The following is a 26,250-nucleotide window of genomic DNA, read 5'->3' on the forward strand; positions in this document are numbered from 1 at the left end:
TGACTTTCTTTTTTTCCATTATTTTTTTCATTGGCATATAATTGCTCACTGTTAACCATTCTATAAAAAGTAAGGGTGGCTCAGACGGTAAAGAATCCACCTGCAGTGCAGGAGACCTGAGTCTGATCCCTGGGTCGGGAAGATCCCCTGGAGAAGGGAATGGCAACCCACTCCAGTATTCTTGCCTGGAGAATCCCATGGACAGAGGAGCCTGGAGGGCTACAGTCCATAAGGTTGCAAAGAGTTGGACAAGAACCATTCTCTCTCTCTCTCTCTCTCTCTCTCTCTCTATATATATATATATATATATATTTATATATAAATCAACTGAAAATTATTCAGGTAAGGTATTATTAGACATTTTGGTAATGGTAAGAGGGAGAATGGGTAGTTAATACTCTAAATGGGGAGTCAGGATTAGCATATACAAGTATGGAAAGTAAGAACCAGAATCACCCAGCCTTGGCACCGTGGAAGGGTCACTGGTGGGAGCAGACACTCAGTAGCCAGGCGGCTCCACCATCCAGCACCCGGACACGCCAGCAAGCAAGGCCCCACATGGGGCTGCGCTGGGGCGGCTGGCAGCCCCACCCCAGCCCTGGCTCTGTCTCCGGATCCAGGCTTGGAGCTGCTTATAAAACCACTCAGGCTGACCTCACTCGGCCGTGCCTGTGGCTGGGGCTCCCCGCTTCTGCTCTGTGTCTGCGTGTCAGTGTCCGGACACGGGGAAGGACCACGCCGATGTGGTTTCTTGCTGAACTGAATGGTAACTGTTAATTACCAACATCAAACCAACTGCGGCTTAAAACTACCTGGCATTTGAAGAGTCCTCCCCGTCTGCTTTGCGACTTCTGGTTGAGCTGATGATGAACTTGACACTTGGGCTACTTTGGCCTCACCACCTTAACCTGATCTAAGACAGGTGAGCTCTGGATCCTGGGGGAGGGGCATGAAGCCCGGGAGCTGGAGAGATGAGTGTCTGAACGAGTGGACACTGTTGCTCCCAGGCCCCCTTCTCCTCCATCCCCTCTGAGCAGAGCCCACAGCAGGGCAGAGCAGGGCCGCTCCATGTGCTCCTTCCAGGCCATCTCTGTACTGAAGTTACACAGGCTCCAGAGGGCATCAGGACCCACACCCGAAAGGGACAGGCTGAGGCTGGCTACACTCAAGGCTCACAACGCTTCGCGGGGACGATGAGCCACAAGGTCACCTGCTCCTGAACCGTTACCATCACGACCGCCTTCACCGTCGGTTTGGCCTGGAAAGTGGCCAGGAAGCTCCGGAGCCACCCTCTGAGTCACAGGACTGGATGGAAGATCAGAGGGTGAGGGGGCGGGAGACACGGGAAAAAAGCCAGGGGTGGGGCAAGATGGCGAAGAGCAAAGGAACCAGGAAGATGGGTGAGTTGCTGATGGTGAGAAAGAGAGAGAGGAACAGAATGGGGACTGGATCTTACTGAACTATTCCAGCAGTTTAGCAAATTAACAGCATCAAGAGCACACACCAGCATGAACGTATATACAAAAGAGAAACAGACCCACAGACATAGAAAATAAACTTCTGCTTATAAAGGGGAAAGGAGGAAGGAATAAACCAGGAGTTTGGGATTAACATATACACTATGCGTACTCAGTCGCTTCAGTCGGGTCTTGACTCTGCGACCCCATGGACTGTAGCCCGCCAGGCTCCTCTGTCCATGGGGTTCTCCAGGCAAGAATAATGGAGTGGGTTGCCATTCCCTTCTCCAGGGGATCGTCCCGATCCAGGGATCAAACCTGCATCTCTTAGGTCTCCTGCACTGGCAGGCGGATTCTTTACCACTAGAGCTACCTGGGAAGCCCAGCAGATACACATTACTATATATAAAATAGATAAGCCACAAGGACCTATTACATAGCATAGGAAACTATACTCAACATTATATAATAACCTATAAGGTTAAATCTTAAAGGGAAAAGAACCTGAAAAAGAACACATATGGTATATAATACACGATATTACACATTAAGAGTATGTGGGAACACATGTATACCTGTGGCAGAATCATGTTGATGTATGGCAAAACCAATACAATACTGTAAAGTAATTAACCTCTAATTAAAATAAATTTATATTAAAAAAATAAAAGTATATTATATAATATATGCTTAATATGTAATTATATAATTATATATTAAGTTATACAATTTATATTATATATGACTTATATATTATGTACTTATATAGTTATGTATTTATATGTTATACATATTATGTATTACATGTGTTAGGCATATGTATATAATCCTGATTAACTGTGCTGTACACCTGAAACAAATACAACACTGTAAATCAACTATGCTCCGATTAAAAAAAAAAGAGCAGCAGGACTTACTTTCAAAGCCTCATGCAAGAGATGCTGACTAATAGTTATGGGACCCAGCTCTAACTTGTACGAAATATACAGAAGCCAAGTTTCATGGATAAAAAAATCAATGAAATGCAAAAATCCAGCACAGAAAAGCCCTTCAATCAATGTATTTTCAGGGGAAAACTTTTTCCTTCTGAAAATTCAAGGTAGACTTTTTTACAATAAAATTTTTGACAAAAATACTTGGTACTGAGTGGCCTTCCTGCTAGGGTCTCAGATTATCCTCGGATAAGATGCTCAAGAGGGCGCTGAGGCTCGGCCGCACCCGGGGGAGGCAAAGTAGGGCACGGCTTGGGCCTGAACTGCTCCGTCCCTCGGCCAGGAGCGGCGGCCAGGAGCCCGCACTGGGCGCAAGGAAGCCCAGGCCTGGCTCCAGCCCTCAGTAGCCTTTTATGTCCAGCTCTTTCATTTTCTGAACAGCAAAGATATGATGAATAGTGATTCAGCTCAAACCTCAGGCATCCTTACAATTCTCTCCCAAACCCCCTGAAGATCAGAATATCCAACGGACTTGGGGAGGAAGTACAGAGAACCGTTAGACCCACTCACGGTCTTCCGGAGTCCTTTCTTTGGTACAGCGCTTATTTTTCACGTACAACTATCACTGTTACAATCTGATGCTTTGAACATGTTGGTCTACAACAAAACCCAAACTAGTGACTCCATTTATTAGCGAAGAGAGGACTAGTAAAAAGCGATTCTACAGATGAGGTCCACGTGGCGTGTGTGTGTTAGTTACCGAGGGAAAATGAGGCTTCTCCAGACCCCTCCGGCTCGAGCCCATGTTAGTCCCTTACACCTCTCACCCACCTCGCCAGCACCCTCTCTTCTCCCTTTCTCTGGTTGAATTTTATAAATAATACAAGATTAAAAAAGATCAGCCATAGATAATCAACCCGCCCTACCTACTGTACAGCACAGGGACCTCTGCTCAATATCCTGTACTAACCTGTATGGGAAAAGAATCTGAAGGAAAACAGATTCATGTATAACTGAACCACTTTGCTGTTCACTTAAAACTAACATAATGCAGTAAATCAACTATACTCCAATATAATTTAAAAACTTTTTAAAAATCAGCCATACAAAACTGTAGGATGTACAAATATGAAAATGCCTCCTGTCCTCCCCTCTTGAACCCACTTCCCAGAGAAACACTGATAAATATTTGGTATGTATCTTCCCAGGCATTTTCTAGAGATAAACGAACATCTAGTGCAGAGTGTGTGTGGATTTCTCTTACTTTGCCTTCAATTGAGTAGATGTAGACTGTACTGTATATATTGTTCTGGGCCTGCATTTCTCACGTAACTGTATACTCTGGACATTTTCCCACAGTAACTCACACACACACACATGCAGACCTCATCTGAAGAATCGCTTTTTGCCAGTCCTCCTTCCCTGATAAATGGAGTCACCAGTTTTTGTTCTGTTTCAGATCAACATGTTCAAAGCACTGGAGGAGCTCCCTAGGTAAGAGAAATCCTGGGGCAACTTTAGGAAGATGAAGCACCACTTTGAAATTACAAAATGCTCTTTCCTAATCTGTCTTATAATTGGGATTTTTCTTCCCCCTGCATATGGTACTAGCTTTCTCAAACCAGGGTTTACTTACAACAGTTCTGAGAAGGAAGTGAGTTCAAATCACTGTTCTGAATCCTGCTCTGAGTGAAATTGGAGACTCTTCTCAGCCCAGGCCTTCCCCACCCACGGCTGGGAACCACCCCAGCTCCAATGCCTGCTCCCTACAGCTCGGAATGTAAAAATTCAACACAGAACACAGAGCATCTCTGGGAACCAAGATCTTTCTCCTGAGTCAGCGGGGACTCGAGGGGTGCCTGATGCTCTGGGTTCCCTGGGGCTGGACCAGAAGGGCTGCCACTAGGGGAGGAAGAGGAGGAGGACATGGAGGGGAGAAGGAGAGGCTGGGAAAGGAAGAGAAGGGCTAGGAGGGGGAGGAGGAGATGGAGGGGGAGGGGGAGGAGGAGATGGAGGGGGAGGGGGAGATGGAGGGGGAGGGGGAGATGGAGGGGGAGGGGGAGATGGAGGGGGAGGGGGAGATGGAGGGGGAGGGGAGAGAAGATGGAGAGGGAGGGGGGGAGGGGAGTGGGAAGAAGAGGGAGGAGGAGGGGGAGAGAGAGCAGGTGGGAAAGGAAGAGAAGATGGAGAAGGGGAGGAGGGGAGGAGGAGGGGGAGGGGAGTGGGAGGAGGGGAAAGAGGAGGGGAGAGGGAGAATGGGGGGAGAGAGCAGCTGGGAAAGGAAGAGAAGATAGAGAAGGGGGAGGAAGGGAGAAGGAGGAGAGGGAGGGGGTGGGAGGAGGGGGAAGGGGAGGGGAGTGGGGGGCAGAGGGAGGGGGAGGGGAGAAGGAGGAGGGGGAGGAGAGAGAAGATGGAGAAAGGGGAGGAGGGGAGAGGGAGGAAGAGGAGGAGAAGGCAGCCCATCTCAGGCACAGACCACTTTGGGGAAGCCAGACAACCAGGCCTGGTGGAGTCAGACAATTCATCTGCTGGTGAGGAGTTAGGGCTTTTGAAGAGCACCTTTTTACATAAGGACTGTGGTAAGATAGCAGCATTTATGGTGAAAGGATCATATTACTAGGGTTCGGATCAGGTTAGGCTTATTAGATAAAGCGGTCTGTATAGTCAAAGCTCTGGTTTTCTTGTAGTCCTTTATGGATGTGAGACTTGGACCATAAAGAAGGCTGACCTCCAAAGAATTGATGCCTTTGAACTGTGGTGTTGGAGAAAGGAGACCAAACCAGTCCATCCTAAAGGAAATCAACCCCGAATATTCACTGGAGGGACTGATGCTGAAGCTGAAGCTCCAACTCTGGTCACCTGATGCAAAGAGCCGACTCACTAGACAAGACCCTGATGCTGGGAAAGATTGAGGGCAAGAGGAGAAGAGGGCAGAAGAGGATGAGATGGTTGGATGGAACCACTGACTCAATGGACATGAATCTGAGCAGACTCCAGGAGATAGCGGAGGGCAGGGAAGCCTGGTGTGCTGCAGTCCATGGGGTTGCAAGAAGTCAGACACAACTTAGCAACTGAAGAACAACAATAGGTAAAGAGGTGGTTAGAGCAGGGACCCTCCAAACGCACAAGCATCAGGTCACCCCGAGCGCTCCGTCCCATAAACCTGGACTGCTGGGCTGTGTTTCTGGTTCAGCGGGTCTAAGCCTGAGGATCTGCATTTCTGACAAGTGACCACGTGACGCCAATGCTCCTGGTGCAGGGACCACACTTGGACGTGGGAAGCGTCATTAGCTAGTCTGCTCTGACTCCACAAAGCCGTGTGCCATGAGCCTCACTCAGCATTTCTTCTAGAAAGGCAGAACAAAAACCAGGTCCTGCCAGCTGAAGCCCTTCATCAAAAATAAACTTCAGGCTTGTATCCAACCCAACCCAAGTGATTTATCCAACCCAACCCACTTTATTTCCTCAAGTTATTTTTGCTTCTTGTGAATTATTTTTTTAAGGACAAAAAGGCAAAGACAATCTTTGAAGAGCGCTAACTCGGTCTCTGAAGTATGAGGATGACTTCTGAGACAAGTCACGTCAAACGCAAAGTGAAACAAATCAAACTAGGCCCAAGATATAAACAACTTCAAAATAATTTAGGGAGGAGGAAGGGAGGAAGTCAAACCAGAGCTCCGTGACTCAGCCCACGGGGACCCACCGGGTCCAACTCACGGGGAAAAGTGCCACTTATCAGAGTCTCTGAAAGTTGCAACAGGGTTAGGTTGATGCCACCACTCTCTGTCAGAACATTTCATTCTTTCCTCTTATCTCTAAGGCCCCTTACACTGAATGGAAACATTTTAAGGAAGAAAAGGACTAGAAGATTAAATCTCAAAATCAGCTGAAAGGCCGGCCAGTTGTGAGAAAGGCAGAGGACTGGGTCTTCCTGGCTCACTTGTCCCTAGATATGACACCAGGGCTACAGACGACCCAGCTGGACGGCAGAGAAGCCGGCATGAGGAAACAGGATGGAATTAATGTCTTAGTTTCAAGGGCGAAGTTAACCTTCAATGTTTAAATAAAAATAGGATTTGGACTCAACTACTGGATGGATATTCTAGAAACACTCCCCAGAGCAAGACCTCAGCAAAGTCCTTTTCGGACTCTGGCTGGACCCTCTGTCCTGACCTCCTTCCTTCCCTATGCAAAGCCCCTCACCCCCAAACTTCAAGTAAGGAAAAGCTCCCACAGCAGCGTGTGTGGGGAGACAGAGACGAGCTGACTCAGGACACGCTGGAGACGTGAGGCTGAAGAGATGACCGATGGCAGGGAAGGAAACCGCGCCCCCCAGACCCCTGAGCATATCGTGAGCAGCCCCCGAGCTCAGCGCTCTGCCCTCGTCACCTCCTGTCATGTGGCCTCCCTTTCACAGCGGTTCCTGCCCACCCGTCTCTGCTTTATGAGGTGCAGAGGCTCGGGGAGAGGAAGCGACGGGCTCTCCTAGCACGGGGAGCTTCGACTGTGTTCCCAGGTGAGTATCCATCACCAAGGTTCTCGTACCGACTTCCCAATATTCCCAAACAAAGGGGAAGCCACCCTCTTCACACTACCTGGACATTAAATAGATACAAAACCACATCATTTCCAAATATATTAGAAGCCTTTTCTTGAGGGGGGTGCTGAGCTTCATGGCTCGTGGGATCTTAGTTCCCCAGCCGGGGATTGAACCCGGGCCCTGGCAGTAAAAGCACCAAGCCGTAACCATTGCACAGCCAGGGAACTCCCTGGAAGCCATCTTTAAAGAGAGTGAGGAGAAAGGAAAGAATGTATGAGGCCGATGTACTCTGATCGTCATTTACGGTGACATCAGGGACCAGATGCTGGGTGTCTGACCCTGCCCTGTCACGTGCCAATGGAATACGCTAACGGGGGCTTGGAAGTAGGCTGCCCACTTTCAAGTCTGCTCTATGCCTCACTAGTTACATGGCCTCAGCACTCAGCCAGCTTCACTGTGCCTGTTTCCTACCCGTCAGGAGATGTTGGCAATATTACTGATTTCCTAGAAGAGTTAATTCATTTAAAACTCAGCTCAATAAAAGCATTTATTTTTTATTATTCTTCAAAACTTCTCGATGAAGTATTTATATTATCCTTGGTTGCCTCTTTCATTTTATAGTTCTCTAGCATAATTTTCTCTAGCATAATTTTATCTCTTAGTAATCTGATTCTTCTAGAGAATTTGCAATAAAACTGCAGCAAAAGACGAGAAAAACAGGGACTTCCTTGGTGGTCCAGCGGTTAAGTCTGCACACTTCCAATGTAAGGGATGCAGGTTTGATCCCTGGGCCGGGAACTAAGTGATGGCCAAAAGATAAAAAATTAAAATATTTTTTTATAGATGAGAAAAAGAAGTGATGGAAAAAATAGGTAAGTCTAGAAAAAGTCAAATTTTAATAAAAATCATACATTTGTGGTCTTCTGACATTCAGATCAAGAACCAGGGAGAGAGAGAAATAGAGGCTAGGAAAAAAAAATACAGAATTTAGAAAGAAATGATTCTCATTTCCACCAGTTCCCATTTCTAGGACTCTGTCTGACAAAGGGCCCCTCGCTTTCCTTTGTTAATCTCTTACATAAATAGCGCAGGAGGCGTCTGGTCATCAACGGCTGCTCGTCTTTCTGCTCAGCTCACCTGAGCTCTGGGAGCTGAGTAAAACCAAGACCAAGTGCTCGGGTGGGCAGGTGACTTCCCACCTGGTCCTCTGGGGCCCGCCCAGCACCACGCGAAAGCTTCGTGAGATGCAGACTTGGGGTGGGGTGGCCTTCACACTGGACAGCTGCTTTTTCTCTGCCTCCGCCTCTGCTTTTTGTTTTTTTAATGGATCGTGGAAATAGCCTTTGACAAATACACTTCATACTCTGAATGATCAAGCCAGAAGGGCCATCAGGCTGCTGTTGTCTGAGGCGAGGGTCTCACCTCTCTCCAGCTCACCACGACGCTTACCTTGCACTTTTCATGTAACTTAAAGCAGCTGTGATGCTTCGCCACTACCCCCACCCCTGCCCCTGAAATCTGAAAGCCCTGACCTCAACTCTTCAAAGCTGTAAGATCCATGTTCTGAACACTCTTCAGAAGACGCCCAAGTGGAAGGTTACGCAGAGCTATGAATCACGGCAGGGTGGGGCACACCCCTGGTGGCTCAGTGGTAACAAATCCGCCTGTAACGCAGGTGTAATGGGTCTGGGCTGGGAAGCTCCCAGGTGCCTTGGGGCAGCGAAGCCCGTGCACCACAACTGCTGAAGCCCATGCAGCTAGAGCCCGTTCTCCGCAACAAGAAAAGCCAGCACGGTGACAAACCCGGGCACCGCACTATAGGGTAGCCCTGGCTCGCCGCAGCCAGAGAGAGCCCACGTGCAGCGAGGAAGACCCAGCGCAGCCAAAAATAAAAAAGAAATAGAATTAAAAAGAACCATTCAGAAAGAGTGAAGTACACAAACATACAGTTAGATACGGCTATTAAAGCCTGAGAAAAACTGCCTTGAGAAAACCCCGCTGGCGAAATTAATAAGGATTTCCCCCATTTCGGAAGAGGGTGCTTTCGACTGTAAGGACGCACCATTTAGCAGAAGCTTTATCTTTTCAACAGAGACAGGGAGATTTCTGTCAGATGTGGCCCACAACTGAGTATGAATCCTTAACGGACATTATCGAGAAGGAGAACACCACCGCGAGCCTCTCCGCTGACCGGGCGCCCCCACGATGACGGGTGTGTCAGGATCCGGCTGTAGGAGGCCCATCCCAGGGAGAAATGGGCACCCCTCCCCACCGTCCTCTCCGCAGACACTCAGACGGAGATGCTGAGTGAGGCCCCTACAAGCTCATCAACACGGAGATGTGTGCAAATACCAATACTGTGTGAAAGCATTTTACCCACTAAAAAGGTTAAAGAAAGGGAGTTTTAACCAGGCCCCACCCCAAGGCCTTGGGAAAAAAGAACACAGGCCATCAGAACGGGAAGAAAAGGAGGAATTCTGAAAACAGAAGTACCACTGGTTCGAGGATCTGGGGGACGAAACAGCACAGCTCTGATGACTGGACTTACTGGCCTGATGAGTTCTGGGGGTGGGGGGTGGATGTTTGTGGTGTGGACACGTGGGAGCCCCCCAACCCTGTCCAGGGTGCGGACCTACTGTTTACACCTGCCCCCTCCTCCCCCGCCCCCGGGCCCCCAGCTCAGGGAGGTTCGGGCTGCCACATCACGTCCTGTGACTCTGCACCAGGAAGGGGATGTTAATCGTCTTTTTTTTTAACCCAAGTCTCTGGCTTTTCTATTTCACACCTCTCTTGAATATGTAAAACAAGTAACTGCGCCTCCTGTTCTTTGCTCTGCTCCGTAAAGACCACGAGTAGCGCTTCTGGCTGGCGGCCAGCAACAGCGCCAGGCCCAAGTCCACCACCCAGGCTGGACTCTCACACGCCCGCTGGCCGAGGGCTCTTACCTGGGGCTCCGGTGTACATGATGGAGAAGACATTGATGGCGATGGTGGCGGCGTAGAACACGGGAAGCGCCCGGAGGCCGTTAGGAACGGGGTCCTCCTGCGGGGTAAGGAGATGAGGGGGCAGGTCAGGACTCCAGGGGGTGTCTGCAGGCGGGCAAGATGACATGCAGTGCTGCTCGGGGAAAGCCCCGCCTGGGCTGTGTGCACCCAGACCCAGCGCTGGCCTGGGCTGTCCTTCCCACTCGAGCGCTGTGTCAAAGGGCCGCCACGGGGACCAGCAGAAACATCAACGCACAGGGACCGCGGGGGCTGGCGGGACACTTGGGGACAGAGAAGGGCTGCTGGTGAGGCCAGCTCCCAGGACCCAAGCCCCAACCGGCCTCCCCTTCAGAACCCAGGGCGCTCACTATCCTAACGATGCGCACGCTGGCCCCCTAAAATCCACCTTCCACAAATATTTTCAGGCCTGACCCTCCGAGGACGCCCTGAGAAAGTCAAGTGACTTCAACACCACGGCATTGCTACTGGATTTTATGTGACTCTGTGACACACGCCTGCTGTGTTGAAATACATAAATATAGAACCCCGTGCTACAAGTTTCCAAATCTTTTCACAAGGTAGAGCGTTTCACCTTCAACTGCCACACGGAAAAGAACTGCGGGCTCTTTGTCTAAGAAAACATTTTTTTCTTTTAACAACCTTAGGCTTCTGGTACAACAGTTCCTAAATCTAACGTTTCAACGAGAACAGTACTGCACATGTTTAAGGCAAAATATCACCTGGGAGAATATTAGAAATTTAGAGTTTACAGAGGAAAAATGTAGAGTTTGAGGGTGTGGATCCACAGAGGATTCTGAAGCAAAAATATGAACTGGGAACTCAACGTAGCACTTGCATGTAGGTGTTGCTTCAATAGTTCAAAAAGGGGCTACTTTCTAATGACTGTGTAAAACACTCTTGTACATTGATATGAATCTATTACCTACCCTATTACAAGGAAAATCAAGTCTAAACATTTCTTTTTTTTTTTAGGTCTAAAAATTGATGAGCGCTACAGAAGTCAGGATCAGTAGCCCGTGTGCATGCTAAGTCACTTCAATCGTGTCCGACTCTTTGCGACCCTATGGAGGAGCCCACCAGGCTCTTGTGTCCATGGGATTCTGCAGGTTAGAATACTGGAGCAGGCTGCCACGCCCTCCTCTTGAAGTGAGCTACAGAAGTCAGGATCAGGAGAGACTATCTCAAAGGTTCCTACTGTCAAATGCAGACGTGTAGAAATTAAGCCCGTTTGCGGAACATAAGCGCATCAAGAGCTTGCCTAGAATGTCTCTAGCGGCCCCCAGCACTCCTCAGGAGGCCAGAGTGAATGGAAGTGAAGTGTAAGGAGCACAGAGAGCAGGGGTGGGAGGTGACGCAGCTGCATGGGAGTCCCGGCCAGGCTCAGAGGCCAGCAGGTGAAGGGCAGGTATGAAGGGGTGGGCAGGGCCTGGGAGGAGCACGCCGCCCCCTGATCTGCCATGGGCCTGGGACAGGAACCCGGGCTGAACCAAAAACAGAATGCCCACATGCTCACATGCCTACCACCTCTGCTTCCAAACTGTTCTTTTCTGGGGACAACAGCTGCTAAAGATAGACTCCTAACTGGTAACTTGTGAAGGTGTAAAGTCTTGTGTTTGTGTGCTGTAACTGAATCACCTTGTTTTCTTAAATAACCTACTCTTTTTATTTTTTGCCTTGCCACAAGGCATGCAGGAACCCAGTGCCCTGACCAGGGATCAAACCCTCAACCCCTGCATTGGAAGCATGGACTCCTAACCACGGGACCACAGGGAAGTCCCCAGAGAACCTATTCTTAACACACGATGACAGCGGTCTCACCGAGCCCTGTCTCCTTTCCTCCTCCTTTCTGTCCTTCCTTCCATCCACCCATCACCTGTCACCCATCCAAGCAGCCTTTGTTCTCTCTCAATAGACACTCAGCCAGTGGCTCGGAAGGGCTGGGCAGAGCTGGGCGCTGCCTACACATGTGAACAGGGAGTCACGGTGTCCACTCTCAACAGACCTCACAAAGAGTGAACAGGGAGCCAAGCAGGAAATAAATCCCTGCACGACGATGTGAGAGTGCAGTGATGAGAAGGCAGGGAGCTTGTGGGAACACAAAGGGAGGAGCCCAGTGGAAGCTGGGGTGGGAGGCGTGGCTTCCTAGGACGGGACACCTGGGGGCAGAGGAGGGGCAGGAGCCCGCCTGGCAGGGATGCCCAGGGCAGCAGAAATAAAAGGGGGAGGCTTACTAGGCACCTGCCAAGATGCTAACAGGTCCTGGCACAGCAGGAGCCCAGGAGAAGGGATGGTCAGTGTGCGATTACCCAAGAGACCTCAGCCTGACTCGAAGAAGAGCCGTGTAAGGACACAGCTCAAGGCAGGCACGTCCGACGGGCTTGGCGTGTGCCGCGTGACCAAGGGCAAGCGGCAGGGCTTATAAAGTGCTGCAACAGCCCCTGACATTCCCCTAGAACACTGATCTCAGTAAGTTTTCATTTTCATCTCATTTTATTTTTGATTAAAAAAAATGTACCCCCATAGGTGTAGTTCCTTCTTTTTATCTTGTCCTCAAGGACAGGGGAAAAAAAAAAAAAGTCCAGTGTCTCATGCTTCCCTTCTCCATTAGAAAACAGAAAATACCTTCCATGTGGGTAAAAAAATTCTCCAGTTGTTTTTAGTGCTGGGCAGTTTCAAAATCGTAACACTATCTCACTCTATTCTGTTTACTGGTCACAAAATCATTGTCTTTCCTTTTTGAGGCGTGAGCATTAGTGCCCGGGAATGCTGACCAGTGAGCTAAGTCATAGGGCAGGGCACCTCGTGTCCAGTCCTCGTTCCGGGGGGCCCCCGGGCACGCCACCCGAGTCCTCAGCCTGCTTTATAATAATGTCTGACTCCAACATCAGGGGCTGTGCCTTAGTAATTATCCCTCTGAGCCCTCTCACTATTAATTTTTATTGAGCAGAACCAAACTTAGCTCTAAAACTTAACTAAAAAAGATAATAAACTCACTTACCTTTTTTAAGATGAACATTCTGATCAGTACAAACAGCACGCCAGACATGAAACCAGACAACAGTGGAGATATAAACCAAGAAGCAACTGAATAATTAAAAGAAAATCTAATGAATGTTAAAATTCTACACAATTCAGGTCCTATTTACATAAAAAGCAGTAACTAACATACAGCATACACATTAACAAACATTCCTAGAATTATTCACCTTTAACTCAGAACTCAACAAACCCACTGACCTCCACATGGGGGTCACCACCCTCAGACACAAACCCCACCCCAACAAGCATGAACTCCTCCAGCCCACCACACACGTGGCCACCCCAGCTCTGGCCTCTGAAGACGGTTCCTCCGATTCCCACTGAGCCCCATCCTGTGCCAGCTGCGGGGCTAGCTGAAAAGGGGGCCCCGTCCCTTTCATATTCCAAGGCCAGCCTGGCACTGTTCCGCAGCCTCTGGCCACGCACTAGAAACATCTGCGGGAGTTTCCAAAAACCAGTTAACGCTCCGGCTCCAGCTACAGAATTCTGATTTCAAAGGTTTGGAAAGGGGTTTGGGCACTGATATCTTTATTGCTCTCCCAGGTAATTCTAAAGTGCAGCCGGAACGAACCACTGTTTCAGGAGCCGGGGATCTTGGGTGAGCTTCCCAGTATCTCAGGTGAGTTTCCGGGGAGTTCATCTGAGTTCCCTGGGATCAGGTGAGTTCTCTGGACATTTGTGTCCTGACTGGCAGGTCAGGGGTCTGTTCAGGCTAGGGGTCCTGAGGCCACTATGACTCATAAGACGACGGAGGTGGGTGAGACAGTGTTTTTCGTAGTGGGCATGTGGGTACTTATGGGGTTTGATGGATTTTCCTCTCGCTGAAGAAGTCAGAGGCAGGAAGCAAGCTGTCAGACCTCTCCAAACAGTTCCCACTGGGCAGCCCGCAGTGCAGAAGGAGCACCCGGTAGGCTGGGAAGGGGGGACTCCTGGATGCAGTGGGGGTGAGCACCTCACTTCCGCACTTCCCCATCACCAGGAACGCTGACTCCTGGACAAGGGCCCAAAGCTTTTCTCTGACTACAGACTGATTTCAACCAGGTAAATTTCTTAACTCCCCATGAACAGCAGATAAGACACTGGTTTTCAAAGCTGAATGACAATGCGGCATTTGATAAGAGCACCTGGAGTTTAAAACAAAAAAACAAAGAACCGCCTAACAGTTCACCATCTTTGCTAACAGAAATTTTAAGGGAAAATGTATTATCAGCATACATGAACATTTAAAGGAAAAAACATAATGGTAACTTTTAATAACACTTACTCTAGAAAATGTAAACTTTCCTTCTTATACGTAAAAGAAAATGCCAATTACCAATCTTGACCAGCTCCATCCACTGCACACCTTGGGTACCAATTGCGACGAGGGAGAACCCTATGGTGGCCCCGACGATACAGTGAGTCCCCGAGATTGGGAGCCTCAGGAAGGACGCAATGAGCTGCCAGACAGCTGAGCCTGTGGGTTGAAGACAAGAGACAAAGACAGAGGAAAGTCAGGGACACGGTGCAGTGTATTAGGTTGCCACAGAAGGAAGAAACCCAAATTACAGTCCTTCTTCCTCACCCCTTGCTGGGGTTAATTGTCTCCGGATTGTTTCTTAACAAAGTCCCGACAGAAACCACTCAAATAACTTTAGAAACGTTCTTCAACACGGAAGGGATAATGATGATTTATTCAAGTGAAAATCTTTGATAGTATGAAAAGAAAAGCCTGATGCCAGCTACAAGTTGACTCTGTCACGTTTAAGCAAGGATGCAGGTGATGAGTGAGTTCTGATGTGAAGTATGGCCAGGACCAAGCAGGAGACTGGAACCAATGAACAAGGAGAAACAGGAAAGGCCATGTATCAGAGAAGATTCTGCTGTAGGTAACATCTTTTGGTTGCATCATAAGGAGACTGGAGACAGGCTATGTATACTAATCGATACAAAAGAGGGCAAAATACAAACATCAGATCACAGTGTTAGGACTTCCCCGGTGGTCCCATGCTGTGCTTAGTCACTCAGTCGTGTCCGACTCTTTGTGACCCAATGCACAGTAACCTACCAGGCTCCTCTGTCCATGGGATTCTCCCGGCAAGAATACTAGAGTGGGTTGCCATGCCCTCCTCCAGGGTAGCTTCCCAAACCAGGGATCGAACCCAGGTCTCCCGCATTGCAGGCAGATTCTTTACTGTCTAAGCCACCAGGAAAGCCCTGGTGGTCCAGTGGTTAAGAATCTGCCTGCCAATGCAGGGGACACAGGACTGACCCTGGTCTGGGAAGATCCCACATATCGAGGGGAAACTAAGCCCATGAATCTACTGAAGCAGCGCTCTGGAGGCTGTGCGCCACAAGAGAAGTCACTGCAAAGAGAAGCCTGCGAGCCACAACCAGTGAGTAGCCCCACTCAATACAATTAGAGAAAAGTCCGAGCAGCAGTGAAGACCCAGTGCAGCCAAAAAAAAAAAAATCAGTGTTGTACACCTAAAACTGGTATTACCAATATGTCACGTCAGTATACTTCAGTAAAAAAAAAAAGAGTGTAACCCCATGTTGCTTTTCATATTTTTGCCTCTTCCATGAGAAGCAACTGTGATAGCAAACCCCACACTGGGCATCTACCCCCAGCCCCTGCCCGGCCGCCAGGCCTTTTCGGCCTGCTCCCTCCAAGCCTGCTAACTCTCAGGAGTCAAGAGGATCCCTGGGTTTTGGCTTGTATCCTTTCACCTCAACTTCACCACCCTCTTCCAGGCTTCGTGTTTTTCTAGGCCAGAGTTCACTCCAGATATTTTCATAAGCAGATCAGGTTTTGCAGGGAGTATTAAAAGCGTCAGCTGGGGAGAGATCGCCTTCAGAAACAGTTGTTGAAAAGCTCACGAAGGGCTGCAGGGGAACAAAGGGGCGGGCTGATAAACAGGCGCGTCATTAATCCCAAACGTTAATTCTGGAAATCTGGTTGCTTGGCAGCAGCAGCGCCTTCAAACAGACCCCTGGCATTTTCTCCAAAAATATCTGTGCTACAGAGGCTCATGAGAGGTCCCAGTTTGTGCAGCAAGGCTGACAGCTGCTCTGGGAGCGTTGGGCACCATGACCTTTGAGCCAAAGCGGGCCGTGACCCCAAGTCTATCCCTGAAACGTGTGTTGGGAGCAGAAGGACCAGCCTGGGGCTGCCAACCTGGTGACAGGCTGGATGGCGGCGCCCACGCTCCCCCGCGGACAGTTCTGTGAGCCGGGACACCTAAGCCCTGGGCTCCTAGGGGGACGGATTGTTTTAAAAATAAAGCCAGAGTTGGGAGTGTGTTACACAGCACAGAACCAGAACTGAAAAAGCAACCTTTATGATTGATAGTCTTACAAAAATTAAAGTAACCCAGTGATGTTATGAGAAGGAGAAAAATTGACCTACATGAACTCAGACCATGCGGTTTTCTGTCTTGAAAGCCACTCTCCTCTCCCTGGGCTGACTTTACAACAGGAAGGTTTGTAAGGAGAGGTAGGGAGATGGGACTGCCTGAGAGAAAGAGGGGAGAAATGACCGGAGGATGGAGGGAAAGACAGAAGCCTTGTGTGCAGGGGTCTTGTGAGGTGAAAGTGGGTGAGAGGCCTCTTCAACCTTGGGGAATCCTGAAAGTGAATGGCATTATATTAATATTAAGAAAAACAGTGGAAAGGACTCCTGTAGAGGTCCAGTGGCTAAGACTCCGAGCTCCCAATGCAGGGGGCCCAGGTTCCATCCCTGGTCAGGGATCCAGAGCCCACATGTTGCAACCAGGAGCTCGCATGCTGCAACTCAAGCTCTTGGATGCCACAAGCAAGACCTGTGCAGCCAGATCCACACATAGGAATAAATGCTTAAAAAGAAAAACCGTGGGAAACAGAGAGAGTCTAACCTGAAGCTAAAGGTGACCTGCCACGAAGGAAGGGATTAAGTGTGGGATTGGGGCGCAAGGAAAAGAGGGCGGCAGAGGATGAGATGGTACGATGGCATCACCAACCTAAAGGACATGAATCTGAGCAAACTCTGGGAGATGGTGAAGGACAGGGAAGCCGGGTGTGCTGCAGTCCATGGGGGGCAAAGAGTTGGACACGACTGAACCACACAGGGTGCGAGACAGAGCCTGGGGAGACTGGGGGTTAAGACAGCATCTTGGGCTACGGGCTCCCAGATGATGAACGAATGGTAGAGCAGGTGTGGGTTACAGGGCGGCAGAGGAGACCCAGCACTTCCTAGGGTGCTTCACTGTGATGGCTCGGTCACGCTGTTGTGGGTACTGCTGTGAAAAGACGGAGAACTCTGAATTCTCAGTGGATTTGGGGAACCATGAGTGGTTTCATACTAAGTGGATTGACTACTGCTTTGGGGCTGAGCTAGAGTTCCCAGAGAGGCTGTGTTCGGGAAGCCTGGCTGGCATGAAAAACGTCTTCCCCCCAATCAACGTAACGCTACCATCATGCTATGGGAAAACACAGAGACCCATGGGCTTGGGGCAAAGTTCAAGAAAAAAGAGGAAAATAGAGTTAAAAAGACAAGGGAGAAAAGGGGAAAAGAAAGGGATGTTGGCTTTAAAAGAGGAAGACTGGGAGAATTCAGGCATTTGAACAGAATCATCTTGATCTGAGCCAAACATAATTATATCACCATCTCAAAACTACCCAGAATTCTCATGTTCAAGGAAACCAATTTTAAATGTCTAGGTAACTCTCATTTCACCAACTCCCAACAAAATAGGCTTTGAGATTCATCTAACCACACATCAAAAAAAAAAAAAGAAACCAAAGCAAACAAAATCAAGTTATTCAAGCAAAACCACAAACTGCTTTGGTTAACCTAAATTCTAGTGGAGGTAAGTATACTTCATTCTTCGAGTGGAGAGACTAGGCCAGGGGTGGGAAAACCCCAAAGCTGGACAAGTTATGCTGTCCACACAGCAAGTCAGTGGTGACACGGAGCTCAGCTCGCAGGCCTGTCCACCTGGGGCCCTGGGGCAGCCTCACCAACAAATCTCCTCGACAAGTACCACCACTCCCCACAGGGCCCATCCAGCATAGGGAGAAACCGCTGTTAAGGCTGAACTTCATCACTCTGGACCACACGGGGGGCGACTCAACACTCTGTAGCGACCTATATGGGGAACGAATCTATAAAGGAAAAGATACATGTATAACTGACTCACTTCACTATATACCTGAAACCAACACAATATTGTAAATCAACTATATGCCAATATTTAAAAAGACTGAACTTGAGCAATGTTTTTACTCCTCCTTTACTTTCAATAGACCTTGTCCACATCACTCTGACTAGCAAAACCTTAATTCCTGCTTGATATGATTCAGTTCAGTCGTTCAGTCATGTCCAAGTCTTTGCGACCCCATGGACTGCAGCACGCCAGGCCTCCCTGTCCATCACCAACTCCCGGAGTTCACCCAAACCCATGTCCATTGAGTCGGAGATGCCATCCAGCCATCTCATCCTCTGGCATCCCCTTTTCCTCCTGCCTTCAATCTTTCCCAGAATCAGGGTCTTTTCAAATGAGTCAGCTCTTCGCATCAAGTGACTAAAGTATTGGAGTTTCAGCTTCAGCATCAGTCCTTCCAATGAATATTCAGGACTGATTTCCTTTAGGATGGACTGGTTGGATCTCCTTGCAGTCCAAGGGACTCTCAAGAGTCTTTTCCAACACCACAGTTCAAAAGCATCAATTCTTCAGTGCTCAGCTTTCTTTATGGTCCATCTCTCACATACATACATGACTACTGGTAAAACCATAGCTTTGACTAGACGGATCTTTGTTGGCAAAGTAATGTCTCTGCTTTTTAATATGCTGTTTAGGTTGGCCATAGCTTTCCTTTCAAGGAGTAAGCGTCTTTTAATTTCATGGCTGCAGTCACCACCTGCAGTGATTTTGGAGCCCAGAAAAATAAAGTCGGACACTGTTTCCACTGTTTCCCCATCTATTTGCCATGAAGTGATGGGACCGGATGCCATGGTCTTAGTTTTCTGAATGTTGAGCTTTAAGTCAACCTTTTCACTCTCTTCTTTCACTTTCATCAAGAGGCTCTTCAGTTCTTCTTCACTTTCTGCCATAAGGGTGGTGTCATCTGCATATCTGAGGTGATTGAGATTTCTCCTGGCCATCTTGATTCTAGCTTGTGGTTCTTCCAGCCCAGCGTTTCTCATGATGGACTCTGCATAGAAGTTAAATAAGCAGGGTGACAATATACAGCCTTGACGAACTCCTTTTCCTATTTGGAACCAGTCTGTTGTTCCATGTCCGGTTCTAATTGTTGCTTTTTGACCTGCATACAGGTTTCTCAAGAGGCAGGTCAGGTGGTCTGGTCTGGTTGATATGATTATGTCTTACATATTGATCACCACTACTGAGGGTGATTTTTACCAGTAACTGTTATTTTTCTAAGGGAAATGTCAAATATACCTGACTATGATGAGAAGTATATATTCAGTGAAGGTGAGTAAAATTCAATCATTATAATAACTGTTATGGTAAATGAATTTTTCTTTGGTTGTCAAATCACCCTCTATTAAATTATTTTTCTTAGATGTTCTTAACGAGCTGGGCACTCCATCACATCACTGTTGATGTCACCTATGAGGGGGTGGAGATGGTGGCTGTCAACACGGCAGTCCACAGACTGGGTGGTCCCCAGGACCTCTTTAATGGTTGCAGACACTTCTCCAGCCAAGACCACTGCTGCATCTGTCGGGCAACTTTGACAGTCTCATCAAAAGCAGTGTTTCCACTGTGCTTAATGTTTTTCTGCTTCTTTCTGTCTTTTGGCAGCTGCTTGAGGGCTCTGAAGATTAGGGCAGAGGCAAAAGGTACCACCTCAACATGGGCCTGTCTGGGCTAAAGGTCACTTTCATTGTCATCCTCACACCCTTCCAATCACCAGTTGCCTTGGCTGAGGCATCTCATCTTCGCCAACCTTTTTTTTCAGAGACAGACCCAGGAGGCCGAGCTTGGGGGCCAGGGCAGACAAGGGACCTACTTCCCCACCAGGGCACTTTAGGTACACAACTTTTATCTCGTTGGGGTCATCGACTTTAGGCAGCAGGCTGAGGGCGGCTGATGTCGGACAAACCTGGCTTCGGGACAACCAAAGAAAGTTGCACCTTGGCCTCCTCTGAGCCAAAAGTCTGTGTACTAATAGCAAATATTTAATTCTTAAAAATAATGATCAGTTATATCAATCGTGAGCCTTACATCTTTCAAACACAAAATGTACAGCTGAGGAAGAGGAACTCTGAGCACCTATGATCAGCCTACCATGCTTCAATTCAGTCTCTCAGTCATGTCCGACTCTTTGCAACCCCATGGACTGCAACACACCAGGCCTCCCTGTCCATCACCAACTCCCAGAGTTTACCCAAACTCATGTCCATCGAGTTGGTGATGCCATCCAAAGACCTCATCCTCTGTCGTCCCCTTCTCCTCCTGCCTTCAATCTTTCCCAGCATCAGGGTCTTTTCAAATGAGTCAGCTCTTCCCATCAGGTGGCCAAAGTACTGGAGATTCAGCTTCAGCATCAGTCCTTCCAATGAACACTCAGGACTGATCTCCCTTAGGATGGACTGGATCTCCTTGCAGTCCAAGGGACTCTCAAGAGTCTTCTCCAACACCACAGTTCAAAAGCACCAATTCTTTGGCACTCAGCTTTCTTTATAGTTCAACTCTCACATCCATACATGACTACTGGAAAAACCATAGCCTTGACTAGACGGACCTTTGTTGGCAAAGTAATGTCTTTGCTTTTTAATATGCTGTCTAGGTTGGTCATAGCTTTCCTTTCAAGGAGTAAGCGTCTTTTAATTTCATGGCTGCAGTCACCACCTGCAGTGATTTTGGAGCCCAGAAAAATAAAGTCGGACACTGTTTCCACTGTTTCCCCATCTATTTGCCATGAAGTGATGGGACCGGATGCCATGATCTTAGTTTTCTGAATGTTGAGCTTTAAGTCAACCTTTTCACTCTCTTCTTTCACTTTCATCAAGAGGCTCTTTAGTTCTTCTTCATTTTCTGCCATAAGGGTGGTGTCATCTGCATATCTGAGGTGATTGAGATTTCTCCTGGCCATCTTGATTCCAGCTTGTGGTTCTTCCAGCCCAGGGTTTCTCATGATGTACTCTGCATATAAGTTAAATAAGCAGGGTGACAATATACAGCCTTGACGAACTCCTTTTCCTATTTGGAACCAGTCTGTTGTTCCATGTCCAGTTCTAACTGTTGCTTCCTGACCTGCATATAGGTTTCTCAACAGGCAGGTCAGGTGGTCTGGTATTCCCATCCCTTTAAGAATTTTCCACAGTTTGTTGTGATCCACACAGTCAGAGGCTTTGGCATAGTCCATAAAGCAAAGAGAGATGTTTTTCTGGAACTCTCTTGCGTTTTCGATGATCCAGTGGATGTTGGCAATTTGATCTCTGGTTCCCCTGCCTTTTCTAAAACCAGCTTGAACATCTGGAAGTTCATGGTTCACATATTGCTGAAGCCTGGTTTGGAGAATTTTGAGCATTACTTTACTAGCATGTGAGATGAGTGCAACTGTGCGGTAATTTGAGCATTCTTTGGCATTGCCTTTCTTTGGGACTGGAATGAAAACTGACCTTTTCCAGTCCTGTGGCCACTGCTGAGTCGCTTAGTAGTATTTAATTCCTTACTCAGGACCTGCGTCTGTTTCCAATCAAAGACCTCAACTACTTCTCAGACTAACCTGCTGCCACAAAAAAGATGATGAGCCATCTAAACCTGGCCAATGACTGCACATCCTCGGTGCTACAGACGTGCTGCTGGTGACTCATCTCGGCACCCGTGGGATGGAGCCGTGTTCGCGGTCCACCAGCACCCGGCCTCCACGGCACGGCTCTCCCCACAAAAGCATGTGCCCTGCTGCAAACAGAAGGTGGCAGGACCCCCCTCTCGCCCGCACCCCTTGCCCATGCAGACCCGCCGCTGCTGTGTGTCACCTGGACCTAGAGGCAAGCGGAGGAGGGTCTTGTCGGCTGCACTTAAGGCCCTGATGCCCCAACCTCTCAGCTTGGTGAGGGAGCACTCATGCTGCCATGGTGAGGGAGCACCCGTATGCTGCCACAGGTCTGGGATCAGCGTGGGAAGAGAAGGAACCACTCATCCAGCCAGCGATGCTCTTTCATCCAGGCACCCTGACCCTACCCATAAGAGGTCCTACTGCAAACAGGTGATGTACAAATGGTCTTCTGGCCAGAAAACAAAACAAGCATACCAGATGGAACTCCCAGGGGTGGAATTAGAAAATCTGAACAAAAACCAACGAAAGGAGGACAAACGACAGAGAAGACCAACGTTTCTTAAAACACAGGCACTGAAGATTCACTTGGTAACTGCTCTAAAACTTAAACTGAGAATACAAGAGTTAAGCTAATGAAAACTGGGTTTTGGCATCCAAGTTTTTAAAACATCGCCTTGGAACTAATGAAAAATATATGAAAAAACAGAAATAAACCATCAAGGTTTATAAATAAACCTACCTAAACCTCTGAAACACGTTCACTTTAACATGTTCTTTCTTTAAGAACTTTCAAATAGCTTTAAAATGACAAAGAGCTATGCTACAAATATCTTTTTTTTTCTGGACTTTTTGAAAAGCACTGACTTAGCCAAAGTCTATTTGAACACATTCAAGAAAGAAATGGTTGTTTGACATTTGGACATTGACCAAAATCATAACATACAGAAAGCACAAATAAGATATAATAAATGAGAAACAAGTCTGAAAAATATACATACACATATTTCATATATATATTGCTGAATTACTTCACTATACACCTGAAAATAACACAAACTGTAAATCAGCTATACTCTTATTTAAAAAAAACAGCAACTATCAAACCAGTTTTTGAAAAGTTAAAGCAAAAGTCTCATTTATGGGTATGACAGAAGTCAGGCAGAGGAGTGGGTCGGGACACATTCGCACGGGTGGGAAGAGGAAGCTACTTACCGACCATGGCACTGACCTCCCCGGCCATGAGCGTCTCCACGGTGTTGTTGTATAGGTTCACGTCAATGATGCCCTTCCGGATGGTCTCTCCGACTTTGGCCCCCAGCAACACCGAGCCGGTGGTTTCGAAGATGGAAGCCAGGATACAGGCCTGCCTCAAGGTCACCACGCCCGAGCCCACGGCGGTACCAAACGAATTGGCAACGTCATTGGCACCCACAGAAAACGCCAAGATAAAAGCTATGATAAAACCCAAGATGACCATCCACAGGTACTCGTCCATCGCCATTGTGGACGCCGGGCGCTGGGTGCTTTTCTTGTGCGGAAATCTCTGAAATCGGCCGAGCTTGAGGTTCTACGGGGCGTGAGGCTGAGAGTTCCTGTCAACAGTGAGTCTGCTCTGGAAAGTGCCGGGTGATGTTAGGGCTGCACAAACTGCTAACTGCTGGTTTTCAAACTACTGTCAGGACAGTTCATTGGGTTGTGTTCAGTCAGCGGTAAAACACATTCCATATTTTCCCTCCTGACCTGGGGAAGCTGTGAGGGCTCCTCCTGTGTCAGAAAGAAAACAAAAGGAATTAGTCTCCCCGAGGAATGGGCGACAACGGTCTGTTCTTTCAGGAAGAAGTGTTTGGAGACAACTCATGGGCTCTCCCTTTCGCGTGCGTGTGGCTGATCGGACCATAAAGCAAAGCTAGAAGAGTAGAAGCAGGCTAACTTCTGGCCCTGCCACCACCAAAAAAGAGTTGATTCTAAAACTTCAGAGGGTAATCATGCTTTACGATTATAGACTGACAGGAAGTCCTACTAGGGTACATTTTTACACAATTCGAAGAATATATGTGGCCTTTATTTTAGAAGGAAAAATTTCTGACAGAGGAGCAAAAGAAAAAAGAAATGAGAAATTCAGAGTTACAGAGCTCATCAAATGCACGGAACGTGCCTAACTTCTTGGAGCAGGGTTACCCCAACATGGCTGTCACACTGTGGGGTGTGGCTCCTTGTCCACCTGCTCACATACACACTTCACACCGAGCTTACCAAACCTGTGTCTGAGCACGAAGTGACTCGTCCACAGGGTGACGGGGGAGCAGGAAGCTGAAGGGGCTTCCCAGCAGGATGGGGACACTGGAGTGGAGCCACCTTGTCAGAGCGTGAGGGAGAGCAAGGCACTATGCACCACCTCCACCTCACCTGGGGATAGCCAGAGGCCTGAGCACAGCCTGGGCGATCACCCCCAGGTCTCCCCAGGGCCCCTCCAGATGTCCTTAGGGTTCCCCTGCAGAGCCCTGGGGAGATCTGCGGGGGAGTCCCAAGGAGATCTGGGGGAAGCCCTGGGGAAATATGGGGGGAGCCCCAGGGAGATCTGTGGGGGGAGTTGCAAGGAAATCTGGGGGCAGCTCCAAGGAGATATGGTGGAGCCCTGAGAATATCTCGGGGGTGGGCCTCCGATCCCCAGGCTTCCTCCATAGATCTCCTTGGGGCTTCCCCCAGATCTGCTCGGGGCTCCCTCCCTAGATCACCCCCTGCCAGATCTCATCTCATTCCCCAAGCCCGCCTGGGCTCACTGACCTCAGGCCCTGCCCACCTCCTCCCCTCACTTGCTCCTGCCTCTTGTATGAAAACCGCCAGCTACCTCAGCTCAGGGCCTTCGTACCTGCTGGTCCCCGGGCCAGAGACAGCTTCTCTGCCAGCTCACTGCCTGCTCCAAGTCCCTTTCTGCCCAGGCGTCACCACCAGAGCGGGCCCCGACCTTGTCTAACAGCAGCGCCACCCCCACCCCCCCATCCCATTATCCCTCTCTCTCACCCACCTGTTTGCCTCTTCTACTGACCACCTCATTCATTCGTTCACTCACTCACACCCGTCTGGCTTCACGCATGGGGATTCCCAGCCATGTCCCCAGCACACAGACTAGCATCCAGCATGGGATAAGCCCTAGTCAAGTTGCTCAGTAAGTGAAGAAAGAAGCTATTAGACAAAGGAAGAAAACTCTTGCATAGGCTTCTTCCTGGGATGAAGAGATGATGTCACAGAATTAATACATCCGTGAAGGAAAAATGTCATGAAAAGCTTCAGAGTTGTGGTGGTCTATTATTACACAGAGTACTACATCTGTGTACTTGAGTGGTTCTCAGCATTGAGAACGATGCCTATAAATGCTTATTGAACTAAGTCAGCCTCATACACCATGTCATATAAAATATAACAATCAGTCAACATTAAGGTTATTTAGAGGGAAAAAGCAGGACACAAAATTTACGTACCTATGACTGTGGCAATGTTAAAGGTATATAAAAGACCCAGAGGTGACTCATTAACAGTGTAACAGTGGTTGAGCTTACAAGCAGTAGTAGAGCTCAAGTTTTTCTTTCCTCCCAAGACTCTATACTGTCGTGACGTGCTTTCCAAATTAAAATACATAAAAGCAAATCAATATATAGAACCATCTTTTCAGGAAAAATGATCAACTAAAATGCAGCAACCACACGTGTTGGCAGCATGACAGGCCCAGGACGAAGCAGGAAGTGTGCCCAGACCACCTTCTCACTTTCTAAGCTTTGTCGCCCACATGACTCTGGAGTCGTGGGAAAAAGACCACACTGAGTCGATAAATGAAAATACAAAGTCAAACCAGTATCTGGACCAGTATTCTCTACCTTGAAATACAAAGAGTTCTAGATGAAGCCTCGTTGGTCAGGTCAGGGGGCCCAGAGGCCAACGAGGACAGCACGGGATGCTGTTTACTGAGCGCCCTGGTGGGCCCGTCACCGGGAAGATGCTGAGTGACGTGGGATGTGGTCCAGGAAGGGAGACCGATGCTCATCGACAGACACACGCCAGACTATCAGGTGTGGCAGGTGCTAAAGCGGGAGGCCCACATCGTGCAGCCTCACGAGCGCAGATGGCGCACCTGGTCTGTGTGAGCAGGAGGGGGTTCCCTGCCACCTCAGGATGGGGTTGTCAACCTGGGACTGGGGGGGTCACTCCAGGCAGTTCCCAGTTGGGAAGGAGTGGCATGAGGGGGGAGATGGAGGCTGGGCTGGACCACACTGCCAGTGGCCACCTGCTAACACTGGGGGGCTCTGTTAGAGGGGTGCTGACGTGCTCAGGCTCCCCTTCCTGGAGGCCCCTGGCCACAGTGCAGAGGGGGGCCAGGATGGAGGCAGGAGGGGACGTGGGGAGACTGCCTCCGAGGCCCCTGCACGGCGCAGGTGTAGATGGGTGTTCTGAGCCGGGGACAGGGTGCTGACAAGTGGAGGAGGAGGGATGGAAAGAGGGGTTCCGGTGGCTGA

The 26,250-nt window shown here is 48.8% G+C and overlaps 1 protein-coding gene and 1 pseudogene across 7 annotated transcripts in view; both read right to left on the bottom strand.

Moving 5' to 3' along the window:
* The window catches only part of SLC20A2 (solute carrier family 20 member 2), a 118,866-nt gene that overhangs the window by 31,044 nt on the left and 61,572 nt on the right, over nucleotides 1-26,250 (bottom strand). For 5 of the 7 annotated variants that reach the window (XM_086380465.1, XM_086380463.1, XM_086380466.1 and 2 more), the window contains 4 exons: nucleotides 22,955-23,506; nucleotides 14,289-14,429; nucleotides 12,933-13,018; nucleotides 9,875-9,971 (listed from right to left, as the gene is read on the bottom strand). In XM_086380465.1, coding sequence (XP_086236591.1) covers nucleotides 9,875-9,971; nucleotides 12,933-13,018; nucleotides 14,289-14,429; nucleotides 22,955-23,243 — 613 coding nt within the window. In that variant the 5' untranslated portion in view covers nucleotides 23,244-23,506. Of the gene's footprint in view, nucleotides 1-9,874; nucleotides 9,972-12,932; nucleotides 13,019-14,237; nucleotides 14,430-22,954; nucleotides 23,507-26,250 lie in introns of all 7 variants that reach the window. The other 2 variants (XM_086380469.1, XM_086380468.1) reach the window with 1 other exon arrangement.
* Nucleotides 19,392-21,776, bottom strand: LOC147343838 (large ribosomal subunit protein uL11 pseudogene; annotated as a pseudogene).

The sequence above is a fragment of the Bos grunniens genome, chromosome 27 (assembly GCF_055505025.1).
Source record: "Bos grunniens cultivar Pamir isolate PY7600 chromosome 27, Bosgru_T2T1.0, whole genome shotgun sequence".
Taxonomy (NCBI): Eukaryota; Metazoa; Chordata; class Mammalia; order Artiodactyla; family Bovidae; genus Bos; species Bos grunniens.